At 46.8% G+C, this 17,199-nt stretch overlaps 2 protein-coding genes across 2 annotated transcripts in view; both read left to right on the forward strand.

The window, feature by feature from the left end:
- The first annotated feature begins 401 nt into the window (after positions 1–401).
- LOC146982373 (NACHT, LRR and PYD domains-containing protein 12-like) overlaps positions 402–17,199 on the forward strand; it is a 50,450-nt gene continuing 33,652 nt past the window's right edge. Inside the window, exon 1 of the mRNA XM_085783344.1 lies at positions 402–526. Coding sequence (XP_085639470.1) covers positions 417–526 — 110 coding nt within the window. The 5' untranslated portion in view covers positions 402–416. The remainder of the gene's footprint in view (positions 527–17,199) is intronic.
- On the forward strand, positions 3,908–16,711 carry LOC146982374 (protein NLRC3-like). The gene is made up of 4 exons (XM_085785516.1): positions 3,908–3,912; positions 4,194–5,822; positions 13,161–13,334; positions 16,525–16,711. Exons 1-4 carry the CDS (start codon positions 3,908–3,910, stop codon positions 16,709–16,711), a joined length of 1,995 nt encoding a protein of 664 aa, XP_085641642.1.

Raw genomic sequence — 17,199 nt, forward strand, 5'->3', positions numbered from 1 at the left:
AGAGAACTGATCAGTGATCAATGTGATGGGAATAAAAACATGTTTGTGTTCGCAGAGGTCAGAAGTTCAGACTGAGAGCAGAGTCTCCAGGATCCATCTGTCTGTCCATGAAGAGTAACCGGTCCAAAAATAGTCCTCCATACTTCAGTCCTGAACCTGAACCTGAACCTGGACCTGAACCAGGACCAGGACCAGGATCCATCTATCTGTCCATGAAGAGTAACCGGTCCAAAAATAGTCCTCCCTACTTCAGTCCTGAACCTGGACCTGAACCTGAACCTGAACCAGGACCAGGACCAGGACCAGGACCAGGATCCATCTATCTGTCCATGAAGAGTAACCGGTCCAAAAATAGTCCTCCATACTTCAGTCCTGAACCTGGACCTGGTCCTGGACCAGGATCCATCTGTCTGTCCATGAAGAGTAACCGGTCCAAAAATAGTCCTCCATACTTCAGTCCTGAACCTGAACCTGAACCTGAACCTGGACCTGAACCTGGACCTGGACCTGGACCTTCAGAGTCACAGTTAAATAGTCCTCCATACTTCAGTCCTGAACCTGAACCTGAACCTGGACCTGAACCTGGACCTGGACCTGGACCTGGACCTTCAGAGTCACAGTTAAATAGTCCTGCATACTTCAGTCCTGAACCTGGACCTGGACCTTCAGAGTCACGGTAAGAGACGATTTCTAACACTGTAGAAAACAGAAAAACCCCCTCGGCTCTGAGATGATGAGTAATGGTTTGAGTTTAGGGAAGAACCTCTAAACTTCAGACCTGGACCTGGACCTGGACCTTCAGAGCCACGGTAAGAGACGGTTTCTACTGTAAACTGAGCTGAAGATGATTCAGTCATTAGACTCATGTGAAGGAAAACATGGGGGGAGGAAAAATTATTTTGGATGGGGAAAAAAGCACTTATATTCACATTGATGCTTTGTTTCCCATCCAAAATCATTTTCCTCCTAAATCCATGTTTTCCTTCAAATGAGTCTAATGACTGAATCCTCTTCAGCTCAGTATCCTCTATTTTTGGTCTCTATATTCCGGTTAGAAGAACTGCACCCATTACTTTGTTGTTTAAGTGCAGTGTAGCGCAGCTAGAAGGAGGAGAGCCAGGTCTGGTCTGCACATATTTTTCTCAGATTTTTTTCTATGGTCGCACTCAGGGACCTAGAGCTGTAGAGCGTTAAAATGACCGTAATTCTCCTTTAAAGCAGCTGATACACAGACTTCTATTTTGAAAAGTCAGGACCCAGACAGGAGTGATCAGTGTTTCCTCTTTCCTGTCTGTGACTGAGCTTCTCCACAACATGTAGTGAAGCTCAGGTGGAGCTGCTGAAGCTTCTGTTGTCAGCTTCAGTCTCCTCACACTGGACCAGAGCTCCAACACAGGTTCATTAGAGCCACACAGCAGCGTCTGGATGAGGAGCTCATTAGTTAAAGAGCTGATAGGACTCAGTCCAGAACCAACATCAAACATGATCAGTGTCTGAAGGAGTCACAGACAAGTTCAGAGGAAAACACCACCAACAGCTTCTCAATCATTTCACACATTTGGAGTAAAAACCAGACGAGACGACGCAGAACTGAAGAGACTCAAACTAACAGGGAGTTTGTTTTAGAGTCCAGATTTAAGGTCAACAGATAAACAGAGACAGAAACCAGACCAGTTCAGGACCAGGGGCCGGTTGCACCACCTCTCACTAAGTGTTTACTAACCATGTGTAAGTATTTACTAAATCAAGATTTAGTCATTACTAAATTAAAATGGGTTGCACCAGTTTTACTAGGAATCACGTAGAGCTAGTAATTACTGAGTGTTTACTAAATATTTACACCTACCCTAGGGGTTGTGTAACTGTTTACTAGTTACCTAACATTAGTTTGTCGACACAGGATCAAAACCAACTGAAAAAAACAACAACAACAACTAGCTTATAACGGCTTGTTTAGAGAGGTTTGCTTTACAAGACAGAGAACCTGTCGTTAGGAAAATGGTTTTGAGAGACAGAATCCACCCTTTAGATGTATATGATGACTTATTTACTGTCGGTACCGGTTTATATGCGACCACACGCGGATCACAGACATGCTAACGTTAGCTGTGGCAATTTAGCACGGGGCTCTACTTCCGTTGCTATGCTGCGATACTTCGCTACGGGGGTCGATGCAAAATGTGGTTGGGGACACAATTCAAGTCTACAACGGTACTGTGTGTCGGTGGGCGCTGGCCGCTAGTGTGGGCACCTCAACGAGTTCATGCAGCTGCACGTGCAGGCAGAAATAGACCCCTTTGCGGCCTACGTCACTGTGACGTTGCGACGTCCACGGGAGGCAAAACAACTGACCCAGCACTTTAGACAGGCGTCTACTGTGTTCGGGACAGGTTTTTAATTAATTTTGAACAAATGTTATGCTCAGCAAAGATTGAAAATATATAATAGGCTCTGTTTAAAAGAAGAATAGAGAGAATAGAAGGAAAGAGTTGGATCCAGAGCAACATTCATTTACAAGCACCGATTAAACTTCTTGTCTAGCAGCCACAGACTGTAGGCCTATAGCCCCCGGCTCTCCTTGTGTCAGTCCGAGTTCTCGGCCAGACCGAACAGCACGACCAGGCGTACCGGTTTCAGGTTGAAAACATTTAATAGCTCGGGTCACGGCTTTTTCTTTTTTCTTTGTCGCGGTCCGGTCTAGAGTTAATACTCGTGACGTTAGTCTGGGGCCGCATCGGGTCCAGGCTTCAACACCTGTGTGGATCTGACCGTGAGAACTGTAGCAGGACTGAATTAAGCAGCTCAGAAACTGCAACAGGCGATCGTGGGCTTTCAGACGTTTGGTACATTTACATTTTGAACCAGCAGAAAATAGGATATTTACAATCTGCGAAGGGGTCTATACCACAACATTGCCGGCTTCCCGGATGTGGTGGGATGTGTTGATGCGGGACACACTTCAAAATAAAAGCGCTCAGCTGTTCCTGTGTACATTCTGCTCCGCACCCTGATTGGGTAGCCAAGTTGTTGTCGTCACTTAATGCGACTAGTAACCTGCTAGTAACCACTTACGCATTTACTAGATACAGGAGTGCTTAAACTGGACTGGTGCAACCCCACCCAGGTCTTCATTCAGCTCGTCTCTCTACACTCGTCTTCCTCTACTTTCTCTCTCTCTGCTTCTCTGCTTACTGAAGCCCCGCCCCCTTGATGTGGTTAACCAATCAGAGCTCAGATGTGAAGCTGTGACATGTTGTTGATCCAGAAATGTCTTGACAGGAGGAAGAGGAGTGGTGTCTCTGTGGACCAGCAGCTGTCCTGCTGTGGTCTCTGTCAGGACGTCCTGAAGCATCCAGTCTCTACCAGCTGTGGACACTGGTTCTGCAGACAGTGCTTCACCTCATACTGCAACCAGTCTGGTTCTTCAGGACCCCCCTCCTGTCCCCAGTGTGGAAAAAGACCCAGAACCAGAGTTGGACTACAGACAGCCAATCAGAGCAGCTCTGTACAAAGTGAGACTGAACTTCTGTCTGCTGATGTGGTCATTTGTGAAACCAGGACCTGTTGTTTTTTCCAGAGTCATTGTTCCATCACACAACACTGACATTTAAGATGATGATTCAAACCTTCTCTTTGTTGTCTGTAGTTTTTCTGTAGCTGATGTAAATAATCTGATCAGATTGTCAGACTCTCTGTCTTCAGTCTGACTCTGTCTCTTCTCTCTCAGCAGATCGTGGTCTGCAGGAGGTTTTAGATCAACATAAGATTAGTCTGAGGAGCAGATGTGAACGAGTGACTGAAGGAACTGAGGGAACAGGAAGTGGAACAGGAAGTGGAACCCTCCTAAACAGCGTCTACACTGAGCTCTACATCACAGAGGGACAGAGTGAACAGGTTAATATCCAACATGAGGTGAGACAGCTGGAGAAAACATTCAAGAACACCTTCAAGAAGACCCTCCATGACACTACAATCAAGTGCAAGGACATCTTTAAAGCCGTACTTGTCCAACAGAGAGAGAGGACATTTCCACGGTCTCAGCTGTCCATCAGGCAGAGGGCGTCTCGACAGTCTTACCTGTCCAACAGAGAGAGGAGGTCTCTACAGTCTCACCTGTCCAACAGCAACATCTTTAAAGACTTACCTGTCCAACAGAGAGAGGACGTCTCTACGGTCTCACCTGTCCATCAGAGAGAGGACGTCTCTACGGTCTCACCTGTCCAACAGAGAGAGGACGTCTCTACGGTCTCACCTGTCCAACAGAGAGAGGACGTCTCTACGGTCTCACCTGTCCAACAGAGACCCATCAGAGTGGTTCTGACCAACGGCGTCGCTGGCGTTGGAAAAACCTTCTCGGTGCAGAAGTTCACTCTGGACTGGGCCGAGGGCTTGGAGAACCAAGATGTCAGTCTGCTGGTTCTGCTTTCGTTCAGGGAGCTGAACCTGATCAGAGATCAGCGGTTGAGTCTTCTTGGGCTGCTCCATGTTTTCCATCCAACATTACAGAAGGTCACAGCAGAACAGCTGGCTGTCTGTAAACTTCTCTTCATCTTTGACGGCCTGGATGAAAGCCGACTGTCACTGGACTTCAACAACAGGGAGGTTGTGTCTGATGTCACACAGACGTCGTCAGTCAACGTGCTGCTGACAAACCTCATCCAGGGGAATCTGCTTCCCTCTGCTCTGGTCTGGATCACCTCCAGACCTGCAGCAGCCAATCAGATCCCTCCTACATGTGTTGACAGGGTAACAGAGGTCCGAGGTTTCACTGACGCCCAGATGGAGGAGTACTTCAGGAGGAGGTCCAGTGATGAAGATCTGTCCAGAAGAATCATCTCACACATTAAGACGTCCAGGACCCTCCACATCATGTGTCAAGTCCCAGTCTTCTGCTGGATCAGTGCTACAGTTCTGGAGCACATGTTGACCACAGACCAGAGAGGAGAGCTGCCCAAGACCACGACTGACCTGTTCTCACACTTCCTGCTCCTCCAGACAAAGAGGAAGAAGAACAAGTACGGTGAAAGACATGAGACGAGTCCACAGGAGCTGACGGAGGCCGACAGGGAAGTTCTTCTGAAGCTGGGGAGGCTGGCGTTTGAACAGCTGGAGAAAGGAAACATCATGTTCTACCAAGAAGACCTGGATCAGTGTGGTCTGGATGTCACAGAGGCCTTGGTAAACTCAGGACTCTGCACTGAGATCTTCAAAAGAGAGAGTGTGATCTTCCAGAAAACAGTCTACTGCTTTGTTCATCTGAGTGTTCAGGAGTTTCTGGCTGCAGTCTACAAGTTCCACTGTTTCACCAACAGGAACACACAGGTCCTGGAGAACTTCCCGGGAGAACAACATGTTGATTTAACCCTGGATGAGTTCCTGCAGGGAGCAATGCAGGAATCCGTCTGCAGTAGAAACGGTCACCTGGACCTGTTAGTTCGCTTCCTTCATGGCCTCTCTCTGGAGTCCAACCAGAGGCTGTTAGGAGGTCTGCTGGGTCAGACAGACAACAGTCCAAGAACCATCCAGAGAACCATCAACAACCTAAAGAAGATGAACTGTGATAAAATGTCTCCCGACAGAAGCATCAACATCTTCCACTGTCTGACGGAGATGAAGGACCAGTCAGTTCATCAGGAGATCCAACAGTTCCTGAAGTCAGAGAAGAGATCATGGAAACTCTCTGAGATCCAGTGTTCAGCTCTGGGCTACATGCTGCAGATGTCAGAGCAGGTTCTGGATGAGTTGGACCTGGAGAAGTACAACACATCAGATCAGGGACGACTGAGACTGATCCCAGCTGTGAGGAACTGCAGAAAGGCTGAGTGAGTCCAGACATGACACACACACACACACACACACACACACACACGCACGCTTTAATGTTTTGGGCGAGAGTGTCTGATGTTGAAAGACCCGAAACACTTGATGACCCCAGGTTACATCACTGATGATGTGTCCAGGAACATCCAAGAGATGTATTTTAACAATCACTTTACTGGTGAAACCATTGGCAACCAGGAACAGACTGGTTGACAACCAAGAACAGAGTGGTGACGACTGGAGAGATAGTAGACAGTGTAGAGAGACGGCAACCGGGGCAGGGAGGGTCGGCAGCCCAGACCGCACCTCTTAGAGGAAGCCCATCATCAAGCTACAGAACACATGGAAGAATACACCCAGGGGTGCCAGAGAGGGGGGAGGGTGAGCACCCCAATCTGACAGACCTAAAGTTAACGAATAATGGCAACAGTCCCGGATTAAGTGTTTAGAGGGAGAGCAAGCGCCACAACGCACAGGTACCCAGCCTAGTGAGACACAGGAGGAGCCAGGCCCGGAAATACCCCATAGAGCCATTGTAACGGAGGGTCCGGGTGCACTCACTCACCGTCCGTACCGAAACACAACGCAGAGGGCCAGATTAACATTGGCTAGTGCCATGACCAGGATGCCCTGGGTGGAGTGAGTTCAGCGGGAGTGGGTGTAACAGAGGGTCCGGGTGCACTCACTCACCCATAAAGGACATGCAAACCTGACTGCCAAGCGGTCATTGACCTCTTGGCACAACGGTTTGCATCATTGTTCGTCGTTCCGCGGCATGATTTACAGATCCGCATCCACGGGCAGCTCTGTGTTGCCGGAAGACCCTGCAGCACGACGCGTTACCTGTCCCCCACTGGAAGAGTGGTGAAAGCGGCATTGCCCAGGAGGCTGCTTCAGAACAACGGTAAATTTAAACTTTCAATTAGCCTTTAACTGTTATACTTGTTAGAGGCTAACAAGAGGCCTCAGCAGAGCAGGGTGGAGCAGCCATTGCGGGGCTATCAGAGTTCTTTAGCATGTACTAGAGGAACTTTAATGACGAGAGAAATGTTTTAGTACTTATTTGTGTCAGTGTTGCGTACGTGTTTAGAGCCGCTTGCTGCCGTTATCAATCCAGCGGTTTTTCAGTCAGCGTGTTTTCCAGTTGCGCATCTTTAAAGTTGATAATGCCGTTTAAAACTTATACTTGAACAATTTGTTGCTTAATGTGTTTCTGACATCACACTGAGGCTGTCTTTACACTGCAGGCCTTGATGCCCAATTCCGATTTGTTGCCTATATCCGATTTTTTTGACAGTCTATTTACATGTTCTATCAGAAGTGACCCAGATCTGATAATCTGCATTTACACCTGCTGTGCTCGCATGAAACAACCCGCTGGAAATAAACTAGTGATTTCAGGAGATTGTCACGTAATAATATAATAATATTTTTAAACAAAGGTGAGTCTGGTGTTCAGAGTTTATATCCAACACGTCACTTACAAAGTGAACGTTCCAAAATAACGTTAGTGAAGTGGCTGCGTGGAGCGGAGCTGCTGTGAGATGAGCAGCTGACAGTGACGGTGACAGTTGTGCCACCGTTCGATCCTCCGTCGCTCACGTAGTGAGGATGGGGCGGCCTCACACATTTGTGTACATTGTTTTTCCTCTCTTGATTTATTATCGGCTCGGTTCAGTTTTTGCCGGTAGGAAGACGTGAAATCCGGTGTTTATCTTGCGCTCTCTCTTTTTTCACACTCCCTCGCTTGCCCTCGTATCGATCCGCATAGAAATGAATGTTACTGTAGGCCTATATGAAAACAAGAACTAGCGAGGGGGGAAAAAAACAGACGCGCGGACACCAAAAAAATTAAACACTGTAACACCTGTGACAGTGATTATAGCTGGCCATAGCTGGCCACGGTAGTCCAGGTCAGGGCTACAGAGGTTCAGCGAGACGCGTGAGCACGTGAATTAATATTATCATTGATGACGTATGACACGCATTGCCAGGAAAGATGCGATCTGTCTGTTTAGACTGCAGACGCATCGGCAGATATCCGATTTGTATCTGATTTATTTCCACATATAATGGGGGCCTGAATCTGATCTAACAATATCCGATTCAATGCGCATTTGTCCCGTTTACACATTCATGTTACAGATCCGATCTGAGCCACTTGAGAGGAAAAAATCGGAATTGGGCCACTTGTACCGTGCAGTGTAAAGACAGCCTTATTTTCCTGCTGATTTATGTTCTGGTGTTGCCAAACCTGACACCATAGTAGCCTAAGACATGATCACTTTACTTTGTGCAGAAAAAATGAATTATACCTGTCTTATCAGCAAGCAATGCATCATCAAGGCTGTGTTGTAGATATCGATGAAATTGTGATGATATGAGTGGTATGTAAGATTATGCCAAAAATATTGATACTGATTGATACTAATCTGTGTTTTTATTTATTCTTCATACAGATGGCTGAACGCAAGAACCCGGTGTGGCAACATTTTAGTGAGGGAAGCCTAGGTGTGTCATATGCAATTCATTGGTGAGCATGGGGGCTGAAAAAGGATGGAGGACTTGAATAATTAAAAGCACCAAACCCTTTTAAATTGAAAGTATGTGTGGTTAAGTTCAACAAAGCTGTTGAATCCTACTGTGTACAGAAGTAGTTGTTTTATTTATGCTACAGCTTAAGCTTAAATTTTACTGTTCAATAAATGTTTGTTTAAACTTGAGACCTGTTATCATTGTGTCATTTTTTAAAATGTAAATTGAGGGAGCAAAAGTATCGGCCCCAAAAATCAGCCGAAGAAAATCGGCAGTCCATAATCGGTCATCGACTAAGGGTTATGGAAAAAAATCGGTATCGGCATCGGCCCTAAAAAACCCATATCGGTCGATCCCTACAGGCCTGCAAGATGGCCGTCTGGCAACAGTTTGACCAGGATGCCAACTCAGTGGTAGAGGCAACAGTGAAGGAAGACGTGGACCAATGATGACGACAATCATCAGCAATCAATTAGCTGTGGAAAGATTCAGGGCAGTGGAGAAGAGGACAGAAAGAACACCCTTCACCGTGAACCAGAGAGCACCAAAAATCCACCGGATCCGGCAGGTGCTAAAATCTCTGAAGACGCAGTTTAAAGAGGCCAGCGAGGAGAAACACCCCCCCTTGGCGGAGCTGTGAACCATCCTGAGGAAGAAGCTGCTGACTCTCCGCAGAGCTGGCACGGAAGGCAGCGGAAGGAAAGGGCCAGGAAGCGGACATCCTTTGTAGCCAAACCCTTTGGCTTCAGCAAGCAACTCCAGGGGCAGAAACGCAGTGAGTGATTGACCTGCGCCAAAGAAGAAATTGACGTGCACATCCAGCCCATCTACAGCGACCCTGACAGGCAGCGGGAGCTGGGCCATTGCAACACCCTGATACAACCACCTCTGTCCACCAAGGAGTTTGACAGCTGAAAGAGGTTCAGGATGTTGTGAGGAGGGCACAATCCAGTTCAGCTCCTGGCCCGAGCGGAGTGCCTTACAAGGTCTATGAGAAGTGTCCATTGTTACTGAAGAGGTTATGGAAGATCCTGAGAGTTGTTTGGAGAGAAGGGAAAGTGGTGCAGCAGTGGCGATTTGCTGAAGGAATCTGGATCCCAAAGGAAGAGGACTCCTTGCTGAGTGTCAAAGGAAAGATTTTCTTCAGCATCGTAGCAAGACGGCCGACCAACTTTCTCTGCAGCAACGGCTACATAGACACCTCAGTACAGAAGGGAGACATATCTGGAAGTTGCCTGGAACTTACAGGAGTGGTGACCCAGCTCATCAGAGAAGCCTGGGAGAACAAGAAAGACTTGGCAGTGCTCTGGCTTGACTAACGCCTATGATTCCATCCCACACAAGCTGGTCCAAACAACCCTGGAAAAACATCATGTGCTGGGCCAAGTCACCAAACTCATAATGGACTAATACAACCAGTTCAACATGAGAGTTTCATCAGGATCAATAATATCAGAGTGACACAGAGCAGTGGCGGCTGGTGCTAAAATAAGGGGGTGCGTCAGATAAATAAGATAGATAAAGAGCATTGCTGACTTCACATCCAGCCAACTGTGTTTGGCATGACACAGACGGGAGAAGCGTCATTGTAGTCGTGCAACTCCGTCCACGGTCTCTTGCCTGCTGCTGGAAGTCAGGTTGCTCCGGTCCAAGCTCCTTTATCCTTTTTTTTTTTTTTTTTTACTCCAGCGAACGCCTCGTGAAAGGATTATTTCGTAAAGAAACAACAGATTTTTCTTTTGCTGCCGTCGCCATTGTCTCCTGTCTTGTTGTTGTTGTCTGTCTGCTCCGTGTGCACGCGGGTGCGTCTGTAGCTGTTTGAGTGACAGGCACGTCTCCGCTGCCAGGGGAGTGACTTTGATTGACAGGTAGCCTATCATGAATCAATCCGATTGGATGAAAAAATAACCCAAACGCTGATTGGCCACGGGCGAGAGCTGCGCCTGGAGGAGAATCTTGAAGTAACCAATTAGAGACCAGCATGAAGTCACATAGAAGCCAAAAGTTTAAGAGCCCACATACACACTCATTTGGCCGGCGCCCCTTGCTATTGAAATGTATAAAACAACTCAGAATAAATACTTTTTATTATGTTATTTATGTTTACTGTGTTTACACTTTTTTCCTGAAATTTTGATGGGGGCGGCGCCCTAGCGCCCCCTATTGACCGGCCGCCACTGGCACAGAGTCTAGGTTGGGATCATCACAGGCTGCACCTTCTCTGTGATCCTTTTTGCCTTGGTGGTTAACTTAATCATCATGTCTGCCGAAACTCAGTGTCAGGGCCCAAAGACCAGAACAGGAGTGCACCAGCCACCAATCAGGGCCTTCATGGACAACCTGACTGTTACCACCGAGTCAGTACCAGGGAGCAGGTGGATTCTGCAAGGGCTGGAGGAATTGTGTGGATGGGCAAGGATGAGGTTCAAGCCTGCAAAATCAAGGTCACTGGTGCTGAAGAAGGGCAAAGTCGTGGATAGGTTCTGCTTCAGCATTGGAGGGACACCAGTCCCAACTGTCTCTGAAAAGCCATTGGGGAGCCTTGGCACGGTGTTCAACAACAACCTGAAAGATTCAGCATCTGTTCAGGAAACCTGTCAGGAGCTAGAAAGCTGGTTGAGAGCAGTGGACCGATCAGGGCTTGCTGGAAAATTCAAGGCTTGGATCTATCAACACTGCATCCTGCCCAGGGTGCTTTTGCCCTTGCTTGTCTATGAATTTCCCATCTCCATCGTAGTGGGCTTGGAGAGGAGAGTCAGCTGCTTCCTCAGAGGATGGCTGGCCCTTCCGAGGAGCTTTAGCAGCATAACCCTCTATGGACGTAACACCTAGCTTCAGCTGCCCCTGAAGTCACTAGAGGAGGAGTTTAAGGTGACAAGGGCATGTACAGGGACTCCATCAACCCCAAGGTAGCTCAAGCGGGGGTCAAGTTGAAGACCGGTAAGAAGTGGAGAGCTAACCATGCTGGATCACAAGCAGAATCTCAGATACGCCACAGAACCCTGGTTGGAGCAGTGACCCAAGGTAGAGCTGGACTGGGGACCTTTCCTACGCCACAGTATGAGAAGGACAAGGGGTAGGAGAGACATAGACTGGTCCAGGAGGAGATGAGGGAAGAGATGGAGCCCAAACACTTGATGACCCCAGGTTATATTACTGATGATGTGTTCAGTAACATCCAAGACATTTATTTTAACAATAACACTGAGTTTTAAACATGCAGATGTTTCAGTTTGAGCTGAAGATTAAAGTCAAACAAAAATGGACATGAACAATGTGCATGTCTGACAGAGTGATGAGGGTTAGGGCTGGGTATTGATCACTGATCACCTGAATCCATCTGATCTCTGATTCACTTTGATTCCTGATTCAACATCATGATTGTGTTTTAGATTTCAGTCACAACTCTAGTTTGACTAGGACATGAATGAGAACTGATGCTGTAAATTGTTGCTGTGACCTGATGCATTATTAAAACCATGAATGTGGACATGATGAATGGAGCCAAAGCAGTTCCATTAATGCACTTTCTATTGAACATGAGCAACAGTGGAGATGTCATGGCAACAGATAGCAGATGTAGCAGAAGCAGCAGCTCCACTGTGTGTCAACAGTCACAGCTGCTTCTTCACATCCTGCACATAGATCTGCTTCCATTCAGCTCCACACAGTTTCTACCTGACTGGACAGTTGTTCACTTGGAGTCTAGAGGCTGCTGTGTGTGTGCTGCTGGTGTTGTGTGTTTGTGTACGGTAACACACCTGTGCTTCACCTGCTGGTTCAGTTGTGGCTGGTTGTGAAGCCGAAGCAGCTGCAGCTCCAGTGTAACAGACTGACCGTGTCATGTTTGTGTGTCCATCATCAGCACCAACCAAGGGGGCAGTTGTCGGTCTGAGAAGTGAAGCTCACTTCCACGTTCAAAAAACTGCAATCCCCTCGGCTGTCGCTGGGGGCTGGCTCCAGAAGGGAGCAACTCCAATTGAGGCCCATGTTAAAATAGCCGATGTTCCAGCTTAAAAAAACATGGGCGGGCTCTCGGCCGGCCAACGGCCGCACCGCTCCAAATATGGCAAGCAGAATCCAACATGGCGTGGTTCAAACCCCCGTAGTAGCGGCACAAAACAGACTCCCCCAAACCAATGGGTGACGTCACGGGTGCTACGTCCATTCTTTTTACAGTCTATGGCACCGACACACAAACTGTCAGAAGAGTGAAGGACGATCAAAGCAGCTTCTCTCTCTTTTTACTCATTAACCATCTCAGTCACTGTGCAGCTGCCAGCTCTCACACACTTTTAAGGTGGAATGTTTTCTTGTGTGCTGCTCAGTGACCCATGGAAATCAATCAGTCCACCTTAAATGTCACCATGACAACTTGGAGCGTGTCCTTAGTTTGTGATCAGATCTTCTGCTGCTAAAGATGTTTCTACATTTCACCTTGATTTTCTTTGACTTCATTTCATGTTTGGAGAAAATCAATGTGTGTGAGCGTTGTTCAGGTGACACCTGCAGCTCTACACCTGAGCTCACCTGACCACATCTACCTGTGGAGCCTGGATTAAACATACATCTTGGCTTTGATGAATGGGTGTTGGATGATTCAAGAGGAGGTGGATCTGAATCTGCATGGGTTTTTCCAGCCCAGCCATGATGAGGATTATTGTTTCATGTCCAACACAAAGAGAGAAGATGAACTGAACCAGAGTGTGAAGAGCACATGTTGATCACATGATGATATGTTGTGTGTGTTTAGTACAAATTGTCTGATCTTACTCTCACACATTTTGTTTCTTCTCTAATCACAGACTTGGTCATTGTGGACTCTCAGAGATTCACTGTGAAGTCGTTGCCTCAGCTCTGAAGTCCAGCCCCTCCCACCTGAGACTCCTGGACCTGAGTGAGAACAACCTGAAAGGTTCATCAGTGAAGGTTCTGTGTGCTGGACTGGAGAGTCCAAACTGTAGACTGGAGACTCTGAGGTGAGTTCACTGACTGGAGCTGTTGAAGTTGTTTGAAGCTTCAGGCATTATTTTTGAGTCAAAAGTCGAGCAAGCGATAAAACATCTGTACACACTCAGATTTCTCTTCATGAGTAAATTATTTCGCTTCACGTGTGCAGATTTCACCTGCCACGCGCACTTGTTTGATCTTCCGGCACATATTCAGCAACCAAAGTTAAGCAGAGGCAGGTGCGAACGAGTGAAAAACAACAGCGACAAGCACAACAACACAACAACACTGGGTTAACAGTGCAAATATAAAAATAAAAAAATGTTTCATCTCTGGGACTACAGAGACAATGCGGGCCCTGATTCAGACGTATCTGCATTTAAGGGGTGTCCCATTTCTAAGTCACAAAATAGCCCTTAACACTTGGTTTTGAGGGCTACTAAAAGTGAGGGTTGAGCTTGAGGGTTAAGATAGGAATTGGAATTGACCCTAAATCTAAAATGCCTGCCAAAAACAACACTGCTCATGAGTGCCGTGCTGCTAAGGCCCCCACACACCGCCCAGATGCAACCCGACGCCAATGGCCTTTGTCCGACGAGTCTGTCGCCTCTCGTCGGATACAGTCGCGAAAAAGGAAGCAGTGAAACATACCGCCCCGGTGACTGCCGACCAGAGCGATTGATATAACAGAGTGGTGACACTCCCACAGGACTCCCATAGAAATACCAACCAATTTTAAGTCATAAAGTGGTAATAATCTTTGCCATGTAGGACAGTAACCATGTTGACTTAACAAAAAAAATGTATTAGACTGATCGGTTCATTGTAAAACATTTATTTATTCACGTAAATGTATGTAAAGGAGAGGCTCAGGACTGACACCTAGTTTCCATCTAGAGCGTCAGCGTTGCGCAACGTCAGCGCTGCGCAACGTCAGCGCCACGGGTTTACTCCGTCCTCTGCCCCGCATCAATCTCCACCGGGCGCGTGGTGGCAGCACAGCATCGGGCAGCACTGCCTTGCCAGCTGTTTACGGGAGATCCCTACATCACACGAACGTACGCGAGACCGCTAGATCCCGCGGTAATAGGAAACAACAACAACAACAACAGCTTCTTGATTCTCTGACGTGAAGAAGTGTTGTTGGCTATTTGACCGGTGCTGACATTCCGCGACGCTGACGCTCCTAATGGAAATCCGGGGTAACAGGGAGCAGACTTAGCTCAACTGGCTGGGAGAGGCTTGAGTGTGAAGCAGGAAGTGAAGAGCACGGCACACACTGCAGCCACTTCCTGTCAATGACTGTGAATGCTGAGAATCAAGGTGAGACAGGTGAGAGCAGAGCTGCTAGTGTTGGCCTTGTTGCTGCTGACATGAAGCAGCTGCAGAGGCTCAGCTGGTTTGTTTGGAGGCTCACCAAGATGGGCTGAAGGTTGTTGCTTCATGTGGCGGCTCAGGCTCAGAGTGTTGACTCTGCTTGGCTGAGGGCAGGAGTCAGAAGCAGCTCAAAGTGACAGCTGAGCTTCTTGAACGTGGGCTTGTGTGAGCTGTTGAACACAGTCAGTGTGTTAGCAGTAGGGCTGACCCAAAAAATTAGAAGCTTAGAAGCTTCGTTCGTTGCCATGGCAATCGATTATGAAGTCTGTGATCGTTTTTTTTTTTCTTCCCCTTTTTGACACTGGTTCTCATCGGCAATTCCTACATTTAAATGAGTCGGGTACTTAGCACCCTGGAAAACTGCCTGATTTTGGAGATATAATGGTTTGTTTGCCATTACTTTCATTATTTCCGCTACGATCGCTTTCTCTCTGTCCCTGTTTAAACTGCTTCCTGTTGCTTCAGCTGTTGGACTTTGATTTTCTAAACTTGTTCTTTCTGAAGCTTCTTCAGCTCTGAAAAGATGATGAGATACTGAATGGTGTCAACAAGGAGCTTTGTCCTCAATTTAGTCAAGTGTAGTGTTAGTTCTGGCAGGCCACGACGTCGAGCTCTAAATCAGCATCAAAAGCGTAGCTGTCACTATCGAGCAGATCAGCTGATGGAGCGTCACAACATGAACTGTTTGCTTTATTCTTTATTTGCGCTGGGTTTTAACCTCCATAACAATATTACAGAATCATCTTTGGCCATTAGACTATTCACCGACACAGCTCCTTCCATGAGTTTTGGGGGGGTTCTTTAACTATCTCTTATTTAAATAGGCTACATTTATTTCCAACTCAGATAGCCCTCTGACATCTCTTGTAGCGAGAGGGTCCAGGGATTTGCTGGTGTTGTCGTTTTGGGGATTTTCTTTGCTGCTGCGCTCATGATGGGCAGGAAGGTGTGCTCTTCCTGCCTCAGGCTTTCCACGCAAGCTTGTGGAAGGGCAGGGGGTCCCAGAACAGTAACATACTGCAAAATCAAACTTGTGCAAGTAAATAAAGATTATTTACGATTTATTTAAGCGACCCTGAGTCTTCCTGACTGAAATCAAGTGTGTCATTAGTTCTGGCAGGCCACGATGTCAAGCTCTGAATCAGCATCAACAGCTTAGCTGTCAACACCAAGCAGATCAGCTGACTCCCTGTGCCCGCTTCCTGTTGGGAAATTGCATTCAGAGCACACTATTTAAACTGCTCTAGCCCAACATCACCTCCCTTGCTGCTGCTTCCTCTGCTGGCTTCTTTGCAACCCACCTCCACCCCAGCTCCTCCTGTCATCCGTTATGAACCTTATCATAGTATTTTGTTGGTTGCTCTGCTCTGTCTTGATTTTCTTTGCTGCTGCACTCCCTGCTTATGCTGTTCAGGATGGCTCATGGAGGGCAGGAAGGTGTGCCCTTCCTGCCTCAGGCTTTCCACGCAAGCATGTGGAAGAGCAGGTGGTCCCAGAACAGTTCCATACCGTCAAATTATTATTTTTATTTATTTAGGGAGGACAGTGCACAAACATAACTGTAGAAGTGCCAGTGTTAGCCAAAGGCTAATTTTCGACTGTAGTCCTCCTGGCGAGGTGTTAAAAGCCATTAAAATATGAATGAAAAGATTATTTTGACAAAGTGGTCCAAACTGGTCCTGGGTGGGTGGAACTGGGTTTAGGGGTTTTGTTGACATACTGTTGTGAATGTCTTTTTCCCACACTGTACAATATCACTTAAAGTCATTTTGTTGGAAAACCTCAATAAAAAGATTTGGGAAAAAAGTGGTCCTGATTGAACTGCTTTTATTCTTTATTCAGGTTGTGGAGCTGCAGTTTGTCAGAGATCAGCTGTTCTTCTCTGGTCTCAGCTCTGAAGTCCAACCCCTCCCACCTGAGAGAACTGGACCTGAGCTGCAACTCCCTGCAGGATTCAGGAGTGAAGGATCTGAGTGGTTTTCTGGAGAGTCCAGACTGTAGACTGGAGACTCTGAGGTCAGTTCACTGACTGTTGTATTTGATTCGCCTACAGTGGATTAAAGTGTACTTATAAAAAGTATACTTTCTTTTGAAAACATTGTAGCAACTCATAATGCAAATGGCTTATAATGTAATAACATCTCATAATGTAATAACATATTACATTATTAGCCTTTCTGATGCTAAGCTTCTAATTATATTATTAGCCTTTCTGATGCAGCAAATATATGGAGCCATGATCGCTGACATTCAAATTTGTCAAAAAAAACCTGAATTTGGCATTGTAATAAAAGTAGTATTGACACTGAAACAAGTATTGGCATTGAAACATGTTCCACTGAACAATACATGCATAGAGATATACAATATTTAATTTGGATTTTTAAAAGTACCCTATATTATCATGTGTTTTTCAATGTCAGTCTTCAGATTTCTTCTTCATGTCCATCTTTTTTCAGTGACTGTTTTTTTACACTGTCATGTCGTCTCACTGGTTTTCAGCTTTCTTCATTACTG

Source organism: Trachurus japonicus, chromosome 8 (genome assembly GCF_045865225.1).
Source record: "Trachurus japonicus isolate A0001 chromosome 8, Traja_1.0".
In the NCBI taxonomy this organism is placed as follows: Eukaryota; Metazoa; Chordata; class Actinopteri; order Carangiformes; family Carangidae; genus Trachurus; species Trachurus japonicus.